Genomic DNA, 14,856 nt, shown 5'->3' with positions numbered 1-14,856 from the left:
CACCGTTTCGTCTGCACTTTTTTAATTATATTCCACCCAGAAACTGTGGGAAAGATTTACGTTACTTGAATTCATTATACAGTACTGTTTCAAGGAACAGACGTCACTTTGATGTAAAACAAAACACGTACAACATAAAAGACCAACAAAGTGACTAAAAATCGTGTTGTGGGGTAAAGGATAGGCTACATAATTTGGTGAAGTCATACATACTCTGAGGTCTCGAATAAACGTCTTCCCGGCTATTAATTTTTGAAACATTTTCTAACCATGCCCGTTCTCTTATTAGGCACCCCCTCCTGTTTATTTATTTTTGAAAATATTTTTAGCTATCAAAATATAGCCTTGTCTATAATCACCTTATTTTGATTTTTTAGAGGTACAATTTCAAAACCCCTCTACTATTCGGTACCTTACAGTAGTAAGGTGTATTTTTTAATTTATCAAGTTCAATACCTGAAGGATGCTGGGTATCTTAATATTGATGCGTAAGATGATTCAATAGTTGCGTTGATATCTTCATTGTTTTTCGATCCATCGTCATCTTCCTACAATAATAATGTTATTGGTGAGCACAAGATTTTTTTGACGGGATAATTTTTCGCGTGGATCAAATTTCGCGGATTTCGCGGATTTGGGTGTCAAATTAAGTCTAAATGGAAATTTGGAAGGGCGAAATTTCTTTGAGAAAAATGCCACATAACTATTTTTTGAATGTTTACTGACATCAAAGAAGCGCTAATAATGCGTATTTCGACAACCAAAATGCAAGCAAATTGTGAAATCTCAAAATTTCGTGGGCTAGCTCAACCTCGAAATTTAATCAGCGCGAAAATTTATCCTATTAAAATAATTATTTCCGTGACAGGGAAATTGCCCCCAAACAATCAACCCTAGGAAAATTACCCCCGGAAAATCAATCCTAAGATAATTGACCCCTGAAAATCAACCCTAGGATAATTGCCCCCGGACAATAAACCTTAGAACAATTACCCCCGGAAAATCACTCCTAGGACAATTACCCCGGAAGATCAACCCAAGGATAATTGCCCCCGGACAATCAACCCTAGGAAAATTGCCCCACTCTACTTTATTCATTTAAGAAAGACACCTCACCTTATCAGAACTGGGTTGTTCACCATCATTGTTCGTGGTTGTGGCGGCTCCAATGGTGGCGTTTGCGGAGGTGGTGTTGTTTGATGTGGTGTCTTTTTGTTTGCTTTTACTAGATAATAAATAAGTAAATGTGGTCTAGTTGCCGGATCAGGCGATGCCATGTGCTCTATCGATCACTCAGTAACCCGCGGGGAAAGGCAAATTTGGACGGCGTAAGATGCCGTTATGCGAAAAGAACCAATAGCATTGCGTAAAGACTCGTACAGATCACGTCAAAAAACCGGTTAACAACGAAAAATAACATTCTTAGCTACTAACCTTGTCTTTTTCTTTGTTTCCCCTCCCGAAGAAGAAGTTTTGACAGTTTTCAACATAGCTTCGTCCACACTGAAATCTGTGATTGGTAGCTGGAAATTGTGACTTGCTGGAAAAAACATAGAAAGTACTAATGTGTGTACTAATCTCAGATGAGATGGAGTTTTTATAAGATACTATATACTATATAGATAAAATTGGTCATTTGAAGCAATAAAAATGATGTGTTCTTTAGAAAAAAGAACACAATTGTTTTAGTACTGGCTTAACGACCAACCAAATCAAATAAGAGGTTGTAAAAACATCTCATGCTTTAATTCTAACATATTATAAACCTTTGAGATGATAATTCAGAGCACCATAGTTTCTGATAAAAATATCAGTGCACAATTAAAGCGAATGAAATTTAATTACTAATTTCTAAGTTCTAAGCATAGACTTCCCTACAAAAAAGCGCTTCGATTTGTTCCTTTTTTGGTTTTTCTTGACATTCTCAGCATACTTAAAAACCTCGATAGAACATGAGCAAACATATCAGGGAAAGAGATTGTAATTGTAATTTCATTGTCTTTTAACGAGCGTTGCACCCCTTCGCATGTCTCCGACGTAGTGGCTCTATTGTTTTAAATCAGCCAGTGGCCAAAGCGCATAACTAAAGAATTTTTTCAATTAAAATTTGACTTGACATAAATATTTCCTTTAAAACAGATAATTTCAACGTACCCGCCATTAAAGTTTCCAATCTGTTACTTAACAGAATCAAAGTTTTGATTCTTGAGATAATCTTCCCGCGAATTTCAGCGTCCACATTTTCACCAGTAAATGCATTGATCACCTTAAAAATTGACAAACTGTTGTTATTTACAAACTGTCAAAACAGTATATGGGTGATAATTAAATTCACAAGAGGAGATGTCCGGTTGGCATTTTCCAGGGATCAACTCACGGGGGGATTTTATCTGTACACAGACCCAGTATCTACAGCTAATTTCAAAATTCATTTCCGTAGATGGTCTGTTGTCATTGTCTTTTCCCATTTGAGATTTTTCAAACCGACCGCTGCAATGGAGTGTTGGTGAGAGAGGGGAGACGAAGATAGAAAGTGTTATTATTTATAAATCATACTTCATCGCAGAGGGGTCCATACAGGATTTTTTTTATCAAACAGGCAATGCGCACAGAGTGTACTACGAAGCGATAAACGTGAGATACACTCTGGTACAGAGTAGGGGGGATTCACAAGAGGGGAATTTTCCGTACACCGTTAAAACAGTTGTAACCTTTTAATTTAAAAGTGTTACCAACTAAGAGGTTATTTATATGTTTAGTATATTCAGTATAGTATATTCAGCGCTGCTCAAAAGAATCAGAATGTCAAATTTTGCAAAAAAATTCTTTTTCCCTCTAAAAAACCTGATCCTAGACATGGCTGGAACCCCCCTGGCCTGAGGGGGGGGGGCTAAAAGGTCGAGCAGCAATTGGTACCTGATTTTAGCCTGTGGCTAGGGGGGACTAACCATGTTAGGGGTCACCTAAATTTTTTCAGATGGACCTGGGGCTAGATTCTATGTTTGGTGATTGAATTATAAGCAGCCTACCAGACCATAGGTTGGCACTTTCTCATCTTATATTTAAATCTAAGCAATAATGCTCAGAAACTGACAATTTGGTATCTAATATATTATCTGCAGTGCCGTAGGAACTTGGGTACCAATGATTTTTCAAAAATGGTTATTTTGCAAAATGCAAAGTTTTTCTTTTTTAATTTGTCATAATTGTCTTATAAGTGCATGTTTTGAGTGCATTTTCAAGCAATCTAGAGCTAGTGTCACTAAATTTCAGCCCCCTTAATATGAAAATGCTTCCTACTACACTGATCTGTAAAAATTCTTTAATCCTGATGCATTTACTTAGATAAAAAATCTGTCTGGCAAGGGATTTGCACCGTGACTTGAACCTTCAGTACTTAGCTTATCTCTTATTTCTTAGGGCATTTATTCTATTTAGCAATAAGCAAAACTAACTGTTGTATTTGTTTGATTGTTTGAAAAGGATTTGACCTGTCATTGGTTTAGAGGTCACCTAAAATATTTGGCAACCAGGGGTTACCTAAGTCTTAGGGGTCAACTGAATTCTTAGGGGGCACCTAAAACCTGCTACCAAGCCATGCTAGACAATTTCAAAATTAGTGATAAAAGAGGAAGAACTATTATCTCTAGTTTAGACGGCCGACTTTCTGCCCTGCCTATTCTAATTGTTAGAGTAGGCAGAAAGTGGGCACAAAGTTGGCAGTTAAAATCTTTGCTTGGAAAAGATTGAAAGAAGACATTGCATTGACGTCAAAAGAGGGTAATGCATTGGCTTTAGACAGCCCACTTTATGCCCTCTTTAATTCACAATTAGAATAGTCAGGGCGAAAAGTGGGCCGTCTAAACTAGAGCTTACTCTTTTCTCCCGAATAGACAGGGGGGGTGGTAGGAAAATTTTCTAAATTCTAATAAGCGGGGGGGGGGGGTAATTTGAAGACATAAATTTTTCAATGGATATCAATTTCAACAACAAAAAAGCAACTTTAACAAATAAAAATGTAAAATAAGAACCAATACTAACGGAGAGGAAAATTTTCACAAGTTTAAGGTCTTTCTACACTGTAATAAAATATTGAATTACTCGAATTTAATTACAGGGGGGTCTTAATAAGGGCGGGGGGATGGATTTTTTTTCGATTAACAATTAGCGGGGGGGGACGTCTATTCGGGAGACAAGAGTAATAAAAAAACACAACTCTTTCTTAATTACAACAAATCAGCCACTTACTTCTCGCATCCAATTGATTGCGTGGAACAAAGCGAGCGCATGCGTGGTCAACTCGTGATCGGAGAATGTCTGCCATTTGTTGAAGATACGGTCTTCTGCAAGCACCAGTGGACAACCTTTGAAGAAAAACGGCAGATTTACTGTAGAGTAGATATTAAACGTAATATGCACACATAATCTATATCTACGGCTAATTTCAAAATTCATTGTCGTAGAGGGTCTGTTGTCTTTGTTATTTCTGGTTTGTTCAAACCGACCGCTTCGATGGAGTGCGGGTGAGAGAGGGGAGACCGACGAGAGAATTGTTGATATTTATGAATCATACTTCATCGCAGAAGGTCTCCGAACGGGAATTCTTTTATCAACCAGACAATGCACAGAGTTTATAACAAAACGAAAAACGTGACGTAATATACGTTGATTGCCCAGGAATCTAGGACTTTTAAACAGTCCAGGACAGTCTTGTTTGATTGTTTTCACGGGGAGTTTTAAGGTTTTTAGGGCTGAATGGTTCATTTTCAGACTAAAATTTGGATTAAACTACTAACCTAAAAGAGCGTCGATTCCTTCCAAACTTCCCTCATTTTGCTTGACCTCGCACGTAGCAACCAAACGAAAGATGGCGGGTAAGATCAATAGTTTGCTTTGTCTTCCCGTAATTGTGCTAAAACCCAGGTTACAATTATCTCATTTAAAAAGGTTTACAGGTAAATAGCCTAACATTGCATAACATTACATAATCCAACCATTATGGAAAAACCTTCGAATCTGTAGAGGCAGTTCTTTTAACAAATCGGTAATGGCGCAAGCTACATAACAAACCTAGTAGTCAAAACGTAGTCAAACTGAAAAACCTCTACAAATGATATTTCGTGTTTTGTTTTATATTACGTAATTTCCGCTATTATGGAAGAAAATGTTCGAATTTGTAGAGGCGATCCTTGCGTTAATCGAGCGCTTTCTTTTTCAGGTGGAAGTTACACAACTTAGTCAAACTGGAAGTCCTAATAATTTATCTCCTGGACTTTTGTGACCTCAAGTGTTTTTCTAAATAGAACTAAAATAGTAGTCCCTTTTCGGTAAAAAATATTTCCATTTGAAATGAAAGATTTGCTACTCTTTATAGTCATGTAAGCACGTCAAAAGTCAATCTGTAGTAGCCTGAAGACTTATTTTTCACTTTGTTTATCAGCAATGAAGGGTAAAAGAACGTATCCGTCTGGTACAGGCTAGTGAAAGGAGAATGCCCAAAAGGCCAGTTTGCAGAGTGTTGAACGTTTGCTCGAGATCTCAAGTGCACAACTCGAAAAATGTCGAGTTCAGGTGCAAAACTTGAGGTTTTCAGGTGCAAGTACAGACGGTTTTTTAACCCCAAGTGCAGAGTTCCGCTATTTTCTCCTATCTTACTTCTATAATCTATAATCTTCTCGAATCTAATTATAGAAAGTTTTTCAAAAGACTTTCTCTTTGAAAAGGACTGGAAATTAGTTCGGATTATAGAGAGATTCGAATTATAGAAGTTCGAATAAGAGAGAGATTACTGCATAACCATGTAAAGCTTTGACCATCACTGTTGATGATTCACTCACCTTGACGAGGGTAAGTTAGGATCTGTTTCTTTTGTCAATACAGGGAAAATGTTGACGCAGATTCCCCCTTCTTCTGGAGCGTCCAGATCGTATTGTAAACCACACTGCCCATCACCGATTCTATAAGAAAGAATAATTTAATTTGAGAAAGACTTTTTAAAAAGAAGCCATTCAAATGCAAAACTAGAATAAACATTCGAAATCGTTTTGTAGAAGCCATGACGTGCGATCAAAAACCAACGACGACGCAAATTTTTTTTCCGTAGACGGGCGGAAATATCTTTAATGGTCGGAAATATCATAGCGTAATGGTCGGAAATATCTTTTGATGGTCGGAAATATCCAAAACTCTGAAAATTTGAAAATTTAATGGTAGGAAATATCTTTTGATGGTCGGAAATATCTTTTGATGGTCGGAAATATCTTTCGATGGTCGGAAATATACAAAACTCTAAAAATTTGAAAATTTAATGGTGGAAAATATCCAGCGCTTTTAAAAATGCTTCATCAGGAAAAAAATGTAAACAAGGATGCTACCATCTACCATCAAAGGTGGTGTTGTGTGGCCAACTTGTGGGCCAGACAAACTTTTTAGGGAGAGAAAGTGGTATTTACCTTTTTATTCAAACACGACTCTTTGTTCTTTCTTGTCTTTTTTATATCCTTTCCTCCTCTAGCCCCCACTCTAAGGGTCATTTTTTGTGCCAAATTTTCTCTGCATGCACTGCCAGCTGGATGCACTGTAAGGGTTCGATTTTGGAAGCCAAATTTTCCGCCGAACGTATGATCGTTTTCAGATCGAGTGCCCCCCCCCCCCCCCGGGGTAAGGTCTAGAATGGGAGGGTGTCCAGGTAGGGTTGTGACTAGCTTTAGAGTGATTTGAGAGCAGTGGGGGCTAGAGGAGGAAAGGATATAAAAAAGACAAGAAAGAAAGAAGAGTCGTGTTTGAATAAAAAGGTCAATACCACTTTCTCTCCCTAAAAAGCTGTCTACGTCTTGTGTAAAATACTGTATAAAGAGCTAAGAAACAGAACAGTTCTCAGATAGTGTCCCAAAAACTTAAAATAAAAAACTACTCTTGTCTGGCACACACAACAAGTTGGCCACACCACACCACCTTTGCTACCATCTTTGTTTACATTTTTTTGCTGATGAAGCAAATTTTTAGAGTTTTGGTTATTTTCGACCATCAAAAGATATTTCCGACCATTAAATTTTTAAATTTTCAGACTTTTGGATATTTCCGACCATCAAAAGATATTTCCGACCATTACGCTATGATATTTCCGACCATTAAAGATATTTCCGCCCGTCTACGGAAAAGAAATTTGCAACGACGACCGAAAACCGGAGGGACCACTATAACGTAAATAATTTCTAAATTGCACTAGTCTTTCCCAGGAACATTTTGCATGTGATTTATTAGTGGTCATTCCACCAATATTACTAGTCATAGCTTTCACTAAATGCCCCCACTGAAAGGTCATGTCATGCACTTATAAAGCTTTTAATGCGCCTAGTTTTTTTAAAGTGCATAGTACTTTTTCATGATGCAATCTTTTCTCCAAGCTGAAAGGATTGAATCCATTAAGATGATCGCAGCGCAGACAATGAAGAGACTTGCCTTCAGGAAGCTAGACTTTTTGAGTTTATAGCTATATACTTTCACTTCATGGTGTTTCTGTATGACTGTCTGTGTGCCTAGTCTAACCACCGTTAAATGCCTTCGGGAAGGTCCCTCCTAACTTGGAAAGCCAGAATTGGAGCTATTTCACCAAACTACTGGAGCGCAAGTTATTACGTAGGCTATCACAACTGAAAAAGTTGAATGTGCGCCTATACAAACTTTTTTCAGGTTTTCCAATTAGATTTACCACACTGAACAAACAGTGAAAACACTCTAAGTTAGTGATGTAAATCTATTTTGAAGAACAAAAAAAAGTTTGTTTTCATATGCATACATTCTACTTTTTTGTACTTTGCCGGTATCTTGTTTTACCAAGTTAAGAAAGACATTCCTGAGTTGAGACCATATAATGGTCTTTAAAGCTCAAGAAGATCTATAAACAATGAAGGTAGTTATTAATAAAATAACATACAAAGATAAATTACAGTTTGAAAAAAAATATCAAATGTACGTACATTAAAAAACTTGAGCAAATTTCTTTAAAGATTCCAGAAAAAGAATTTAAATCATTGCTGAAATGAACTTCTGACTAAATTACAGTATTTATTCAGTTTTAAAGACAAGAAACAAAATTAGCCATACAAAACACTTTTTCCAGTCAAAGACGAAAGAATCAGCTCATCGTCATAACCAGTCTGCCATTTTGTTTGTTTTGATTTGCAAAAGTAATATTGTAACTCGTGTTATGGTGTAATTATATACTTTTTCTATAATTAGCATTTATAACACTCGCTTCAGCTTTTCAATGCTAAATCAAAACTAATGAAATGTAATATATAATAATGGTAATAGCATATAACGTAATATGAAAATGTGTATAACATTTACCGCTGTATAATTTACCGCCATATTTTTGCGGAACACTTAATTGGCCGGAAATCAAATTACAAACAAACACACAAAAACGCAAAGATTCGAGATTCCAGTCCAATATCTATGCGTGAAGCTATGAGTGCCTCCTCGTCGCTGCGCTCCTGCGGGGGCAATAAACTAAATATCCAAAGGGTCATTTAATTTAATGACAGAATATTGAAAATTTTTCTAGTTTCAATTACGAAGATGATGATAAAAGGGGAAGAAACCTGATAAATCAAACAAAATCTAAAATATGGTCATAAATGATATCCTCGTCAAAGGGTGTCATTTACTTTTTGTAAAATAGGCAATTTTTAAGCCGCATCTCTACCAGTTTAAGTCGTTTTAACACGTTTTACCTTCCAGAAATTTCTCAATGAAAAAGAAAACGGATAAAAACCATATAATTATGTCTATGTTGTACGTCTAAGTAATGCGAGATATTGAAGGTAAAATTGGAGGAGATCTTATTCTTTGAAGGACCTCTCTCAGAGTCACATTTTCCATTAATAGGACTCGACCTTTGGAAGACCCATTTTACGAAAGTCTGGATCGAAACTAGACCAGCAGGGTCTAGTCGTGTTCAGAGTCAAAAACGTTTTCGACTTGTTTTATTATTAACAGAACTAAAAACTAAACAAAGGTAATTGGAACCTTGATTTGAAATCATCAGCATCGGTCAAAAAGTCTTGTTGAAAATCTGAAACCACTTTGTCTGTAATCCACTCCTAAATGAAAAAAACTGTGGCAGTTAAATAGAGCTACTGAACTCTAGATAGAAAAAAATTCAGTTTAAAGGCCAGTTTAGTCCTAACATTGGTCGATTCCATACTGTTGGACCTTGATGACATGGTAACTTATTCACTTGAAACTTTTGATGTTTAATATGTTATATGTCTAACATTGTTAAGCCAATTTTAATCCGACAGCTTCAAACATTTGGATATTCTTATAAAAGAATGTGTAAAGGCTGGTCTCTACTTGCGCGCGCTGCGGTCGCACTTTTTAGTTTCAATCTTTTTTGCTTGGAAAAAAGATAACGTCATAAAAATGTAGCGCGCGCTTGAAAAAAAAATGACTACACTTCAATTTTTAGACCGTTACGTCAGATCGCGCCAATGGAATTGTTTCATTTCCCTTTGACCAATAGCGTGGAAGCTTTGCTCGAAAAAGTACAATCGCAGCGCGCGCAAGTGAAGACCGGCCTTAAGTTCTTACTAGTAATTTGTCGTTAGTATGTTCCATTTGAAGTAACATGAGAGCAAGTTCATCATAAAATAATGCAGTGGCTTGAACGTTTGATACAACACTCTCCATCATCACTTTCAATAGGTCGATCACCTGAATAATATCAATGAAAAAAACGTGTTTGCACGACCTTGCAAAGGTTTGTTTGAAACGACCATCATAGAGTCTGCGTTCAATACTTTGCCGGGACATACCAGTCAAAGACTTCAGCCACATATATTTCTGTAAAACCCGAAGGGCTAAATGTCGTGCTTTAAGCTCTTCAAAGCAAAAAAAAAGTGAATATTGCAGAAAATAATGCTGCTATTGTTTTCGAAAACCCGCGAAACTTCTTATTGGTCAACCGCTGAAATTCTATTGTAATGTCACGTGACCTAGGTAGGATTTCCTACCTAACCTCGGCACACTTTTCAGCAAAAGCACGACATCTAGCCCTTCGGGCATCATAAATCTATGTTCAGCCAATGCAGTACCTAGGCTCTCCATCTTGCCATGTTTCCCGTCTCAAAATATTTTAGAAATGTGCGCTTTCTCGAGCACTTTGGGCCAGTAGGACACCAAAGTAAGATATCCGAAACAATTTCGCAAAATATTCAAATTGAAGAGCTATACAGTGCAATATTTAAAATACCTGATCAACCACGTCATCTGGTAAATCGTTTCCATTATCACCAAGAAACACTGAGTTTGAATTCTTTCGCGTGATGTTTTTCAACAATGCCATCCCACCGATCACTCCTATTCGTTTGAACTTGAAATCTTTTGGATAAAAAAATGGAATTATATTTATCAGCCTATTCCAAATCTTAATCGCTACAGTGTAGAGAGATCAGGCCAAAAAAATAGTAAAACTTATTTTTGAAAGTCACCCGGCCGCAAAAAATAAATTTTAAATCGAACGTTCTTAAAAAATATTAGTATGTAATAGTTATCGGACAGTTGCGAGTACAATATATGAGAAATATTTTACGAGTTCCGAGATTTTTTCGTACAATATTTTCCGAGCCTTTAGGTGAGGAAAATATACGGAAAAAATCCGGAACGAGTGGAATATTTCCATATTGTACAAGAAGAGGTAGCATCGTCAACCAGATAGAAGCGCCTTTTTCGGAACTTATTTCAACGGCCTTTCGCTGGTGGATAGGAAGTTGTTCGATGATGGTTTTGCGTCTGGCTTCTTGTCTCTTGGATTTTTCGGAACGGATTTCTCTTTTGACGCCGTGGCCTTCGTTGTATTCGTGAAGAAAATGCTTTCGTTGAAGGATAGCATTTGAGAGACTTCGAGTGACTTTGATCGAGTTTTCAAATCCTTGGTCGGACAGCTCGGTGTAGATAGGGATAGCAAGACCTCCCATTTTTGTTGGGAGTGAAATCAGCTGCCGCTCGATGGGGGGACAATGAATACCATCTGTTATGGCAGGTATGAACTCGTTGTCCAAAACAAAATCGAAATCCGCTAGCTCATCTACGATGTTGGGAATCGTACGCATCAGGTATGTTAGCTTGTGTTTGAAGCCTGCCGTAAAACAAGTGTATGCTGCCTGCGGTTCGATCTGGGCAATTTTTGACAAGATTTTTAATTGGTCAATTAGTTCCTTGACTTTCTCCCGGACGAAGGACTTTTTGTAGCCCTCCGAGCCAATCGTTGCTCCGAGATGTCTTTTTCCTTCAACGGTTACTTTGCTTTGCTATCTCTGAAGGTACTTCTAGCAGTAGTTTCAAATCGTTGCTTGGTGATAAGCCATGACTTTGTTGCCTCAGGATGATAGCCAAAATCGGGACCAAGTGAACATAATTGCTTCCACCAAAACAAAAGCTCATCGATTTTTCCAGCTGCAGTCAGGTCGTCTGCAAAACCGGCTGATACAGTAGCATGGTTTTTTGTTATGCTCGCATTGACTAGCATGAAGATCAGGGGTATTATTGCGAGAGCATATATCGCCATGGCGACTGGGTCTCCTTGCGTTGTACCCTCCTTCGAGTATCTCTACTCCACCGATGACGAATAGCCGCAGGTTCTCTGCATAACAGTTACGAGCAAATATGGCGAGAGGTGGACATAAGATACCAACATTGTGAAGAAACGCTTTTCGGTTAATAGCATTTAAAGCATTGCTCGCATCGACCAACAGGATGGCCTCTGATTCTTCTTGATCGAATTTGGTTCGCATGGCATGGATAGTTGACTCACACCCTGCTTCTAGCCCTGCGCAAGTTTGAAGACAGCCGACTGATGAGATGATTTCTTGACGAAGAGCAGCAGTGACGACTTTTCCGGCTATTCGTCTGAGGATTTCTCCAACTCCGATGGGGCGAAGTCCAGGGTTTTTGTCCACAGTGGTATAAGTCTAGATGCCAAAAGTGCTTCGATTGATAAGGAGTTCACTTTTTCGGTGCATAGCCTTTTTATCACTAGGGCTAGTGTTTTACATGATCAGAAGAGCTGGTGCCATAACAGTTCGATGTTAAAATTCTGCACCAGTCATATTTGCATCCAGCCCCGATGGACCGGCACCACCTTTCGTTGTCGATACAGCTTTTCTCACCATCTCCTCGTCAATCATTTCGAATTTGATCGGATGGACTGGCTTTTCCTCGTCGGTCAGCAATGCGTTTTCTGGAGTCTGGAGAGTCTTTTCATTGGTGGGAAGGATGCCGTTCTCCATGTTATTTGTCAGGATTTTTATGGCTCCATTAATGTTGCCTATCTGCATTACTTTCAGGAAGCGTTTCGAGGTTTCCGCGATCGTTTTTGGTTTGCTCGAACTTTTTAAGTTCTGTTGAATTGCTGTACTTTCCTCTAGCAGTCGATGGAACTCTCCTTTCATCCAAAGCTCCAGCCTTCTTTTTAGGTGAGCACTATGATCTTTCGCTTCGGATTTTGGTGAAGGCTTTTGAAGAAGTAACTGAGGCATAACCATTATCATTTTGAATGATACACTTGCTAAAGGAGAGTCGTGTAACCATTCGTTGAGGAGATAGTTATTTTGTTCAATGTAGCTCTTCCCAACTTTACCGAATGGCAGCATAAATAAATTTCTCCTCCAATACACAATCTTCTCATATATGTATTCAATACTTCTTACCACATGGGTGTTGTCGTAGTCTTCCCGTGTATACAATGGGATCTCATTTTGAATGTTAGATGGCATTGATTGATCTGATTGTTGGCTGTCATTTTCTGCTATTGATGGTCAGTCTGGAGTTTCGACGAGAGGAGGCGGTGCTGGAGCTGTTTTTGGTTTTGCTTTACAGAATCTTTGATGATTCTTCAGTCCAGCATTACCTTTATACTTTTTGTCGCATCGATCACACGTTTTCAATTCATTGACGACAACCACTTGTGTGTTGGTTTGTGGTGGTAGCGCTTGCATTTCAAATCTTGGGCTGGATCACTTCAGATAACGGGGCAGTCCCAAGAGGGTTGGTTACCTCTAGCTTCCGTCATTCCCCAAAATCCACAGCAAGTAATGAAAAGTGTTTCAAAGCAAAGCAAATCTATTTGTCTGGAAATATATAACGTTTAACGTTGACAGCCATCGCAAGATTTAGTATCACTTTCATTTTCATTGTTTACATTTATTATCCGCCATCTTTGTTTACAACCGCCGTATGAGTCTGACATTATGTTATGCACTTTTTGTGTTGGAAAGGAGCGCAGGGCACTTTTATAGCAAAGTGGATCGCCGATAATGTATAATATTTGTGACGTCAATCGTTAATATAAATGATTTCCCCTTTCTCTTTTATTTTTGTTCGTTGTTTGTTCTAACAATGCTTTTTGTTTAAATTTCGCGGCCGCCCGGGTCAGTTTTTTTTTTCGTCACCCACATTTCCGGAAACAAGACTACTTTTTTTTTTTGCCTCACACTCCCTTTTCACTTCATCCTAGCTTTGTAAGAACTTATCAGATCCCTTTATGCATTGCCAGAGATATCATATTCCTTGAACCGCTCACAGTAGTAGTAAACTATTAAACTGGACAAACTTCGTATTATATGAGAAGTCCGATTCATTTAAGTAGTTCTTTTTAAGATCATTACAAGTAAGGCCCGATTCAAAATTTCTGTTGTAGTCACTTGTTAAATTTTCCGAGGTCGAAAATCCAGGGTGGCCAGTAAAACGAGGTCGAAAATCCAGGATGGTCCAAAAAATGAGAAAAAGAAATCCAAGGGATCCTTAAAAATTAAAAAAAATCACGGAGTTCACCTTTCCCAGAGCTTCTCGCGATTTTTTTTCTAGAATAATAGCCCATTACCTTTACTTGACAGTTGTTTGCGTATGACCATGTACAAATCATCATTGATAAATTGACCAGGCATATTATTATTGTTACCATTGGTTCCCTGGACAACCAGCTTGCTAATAATATTGAATAACGTTCGAATCTGTGAGATGTTCAGATTGACCAAATAATCTAATAACCCCTATAAAAAGAAATTAATATTATTTCAATAAGCGCTTATCTGAAAATATTGGAATTTCTTTTTCCTCTCAAAGTTTTTTTTACCCTTTAAAGGGCCAATCCTTGGAAACTCTGTACTTGAAAACTATATTATTGAAATAACGCATGTTGAAAAAGGCCAGTGGTGTTTAAAGATGTTGTGTTGGAAGACGACTCTATTTTTTACTTTGTAGCAGAATTGCCCTTATTTTGCGTAATAAGAATAATGGTCTGGAAATCGAGACTAATTTAAAAGACATCATTTAAAATTATCTCTTACCATTTGCTTCTGTTTGCTTACATAACATTTAAAAAAAAAAACTAAGCCGCGCAAATTTTGAGAGATACTTTTGTTCAATCTGCTTTCACAGGAAAAAATCTTTAAATCCCAAACTAGTGAAAATTGAAAAACAGATTGGGAATTTTAACCCATTTCTTTTAGGATTAGGGAATGTTAACTTGGGATTCTTTGGAGCATTGGGTATTTGTTTTTACCATTCTGGAAATAATTTCCCAAATCTGTTTGGCATATTTGGGATCAATAAAATCCTCTATGGCAAAACCTAAATCATAAACTTAAAATTTTTGAAATAGGTAAAAGTTGTGACCAAGGTAGGGAAACAAAATAACACCAACCGCTAAAATTCTTTCTTAAATGAAAAAAGAAACCTATCCGAAAATACAAATTCACAAGTTTGGTAATCTAATTCATAAAAAAACAGGTAAAATTAGAAATCACATCGTGAAAAATAGATTACATCGGAAATGGAAACCTATCCGAAAAC

At 37.5% G+C, this 14,856-nt stretch overlaps 1 protein-coding gene across 1 annotated transcript in view; it reads right to left on the bottom strand.

The window, feature by feature from the left end:
• Nucleotides 1–14,856, bottom strand: part of LOC136800255 (Fanconi anemia group D2 protein-like) — a 39,239-nt gene that overhangs the window by 13,997 nt on the left and 10,386 nt on the right. Inside the window, exons 17-27 of the mRNA XM_067056879.1 lie at nucleotides 13,886–14,054; nucleotides 10,259–10,386; nucleotides 9,598–9,720; nucleotides 9,034–9,107; nucleotides 5,838–5,957; nucleotides 4,797–4,912; nucleotides 4,249–4,364; nucleotides 2,155–2,266; nucleotides 1,435–1,540; nucleotides 1,117–1,225; nucleotides 457–548 (exon numbers count right to left, since the gene is read on the bottom strand). Of these exons, the coding sequence (XP_066912980.1) occupies nucleotides 457–548; nucleotides 1,117–1,225; nucleotides 1,435–1,540; nucleotides 2,155–2,266; nucleotides 4,249–4,364; nucleotides 4,797–4,912; nucleotides 5,838–5,957; nucleotides 9,034–9,107; nucleotides 9,598–9,720; nucleotides 10,259–10,386; nucleotides 13,886–14,054 (1,265 nt within the window). The remainder of the gene's footprint in view (nucleotides 1–456; nucleotides 549–1,116; nucleotides 1,226–1,434; nucleotides 1,541–2,154; nucleotides 2,267–4,248; nucleotides 4,365–4,796; nucleotides 4,913–5,837; nucleotides 5,958–9,033; nucleotides 9,108–9,597; nucleotides 9,721–10,258; nucleotides 10,387–13,885; nucleotides 14,055–14,856) is intronic.

This window comes from Clytia hemisphaerica, unplaced genomic scaffold (genome assembly GCF_902728285.1).
Source record: "Clytia hemisphaerica strain Z4C2 unplaced genomic scaffold, Clytia hemisphaerica genome assembly, whole genome shotgun sequence".
Lineage (NCBI taxonomy): Eukaryota > Metazoa > Cnidaria > Hydrozoa > Leptothecata > Clytiidae > Clytia > Clytia hemisphaerica.
This window is presented reverse-complemented; position numbering and strand designations above follow the sequence as displayed.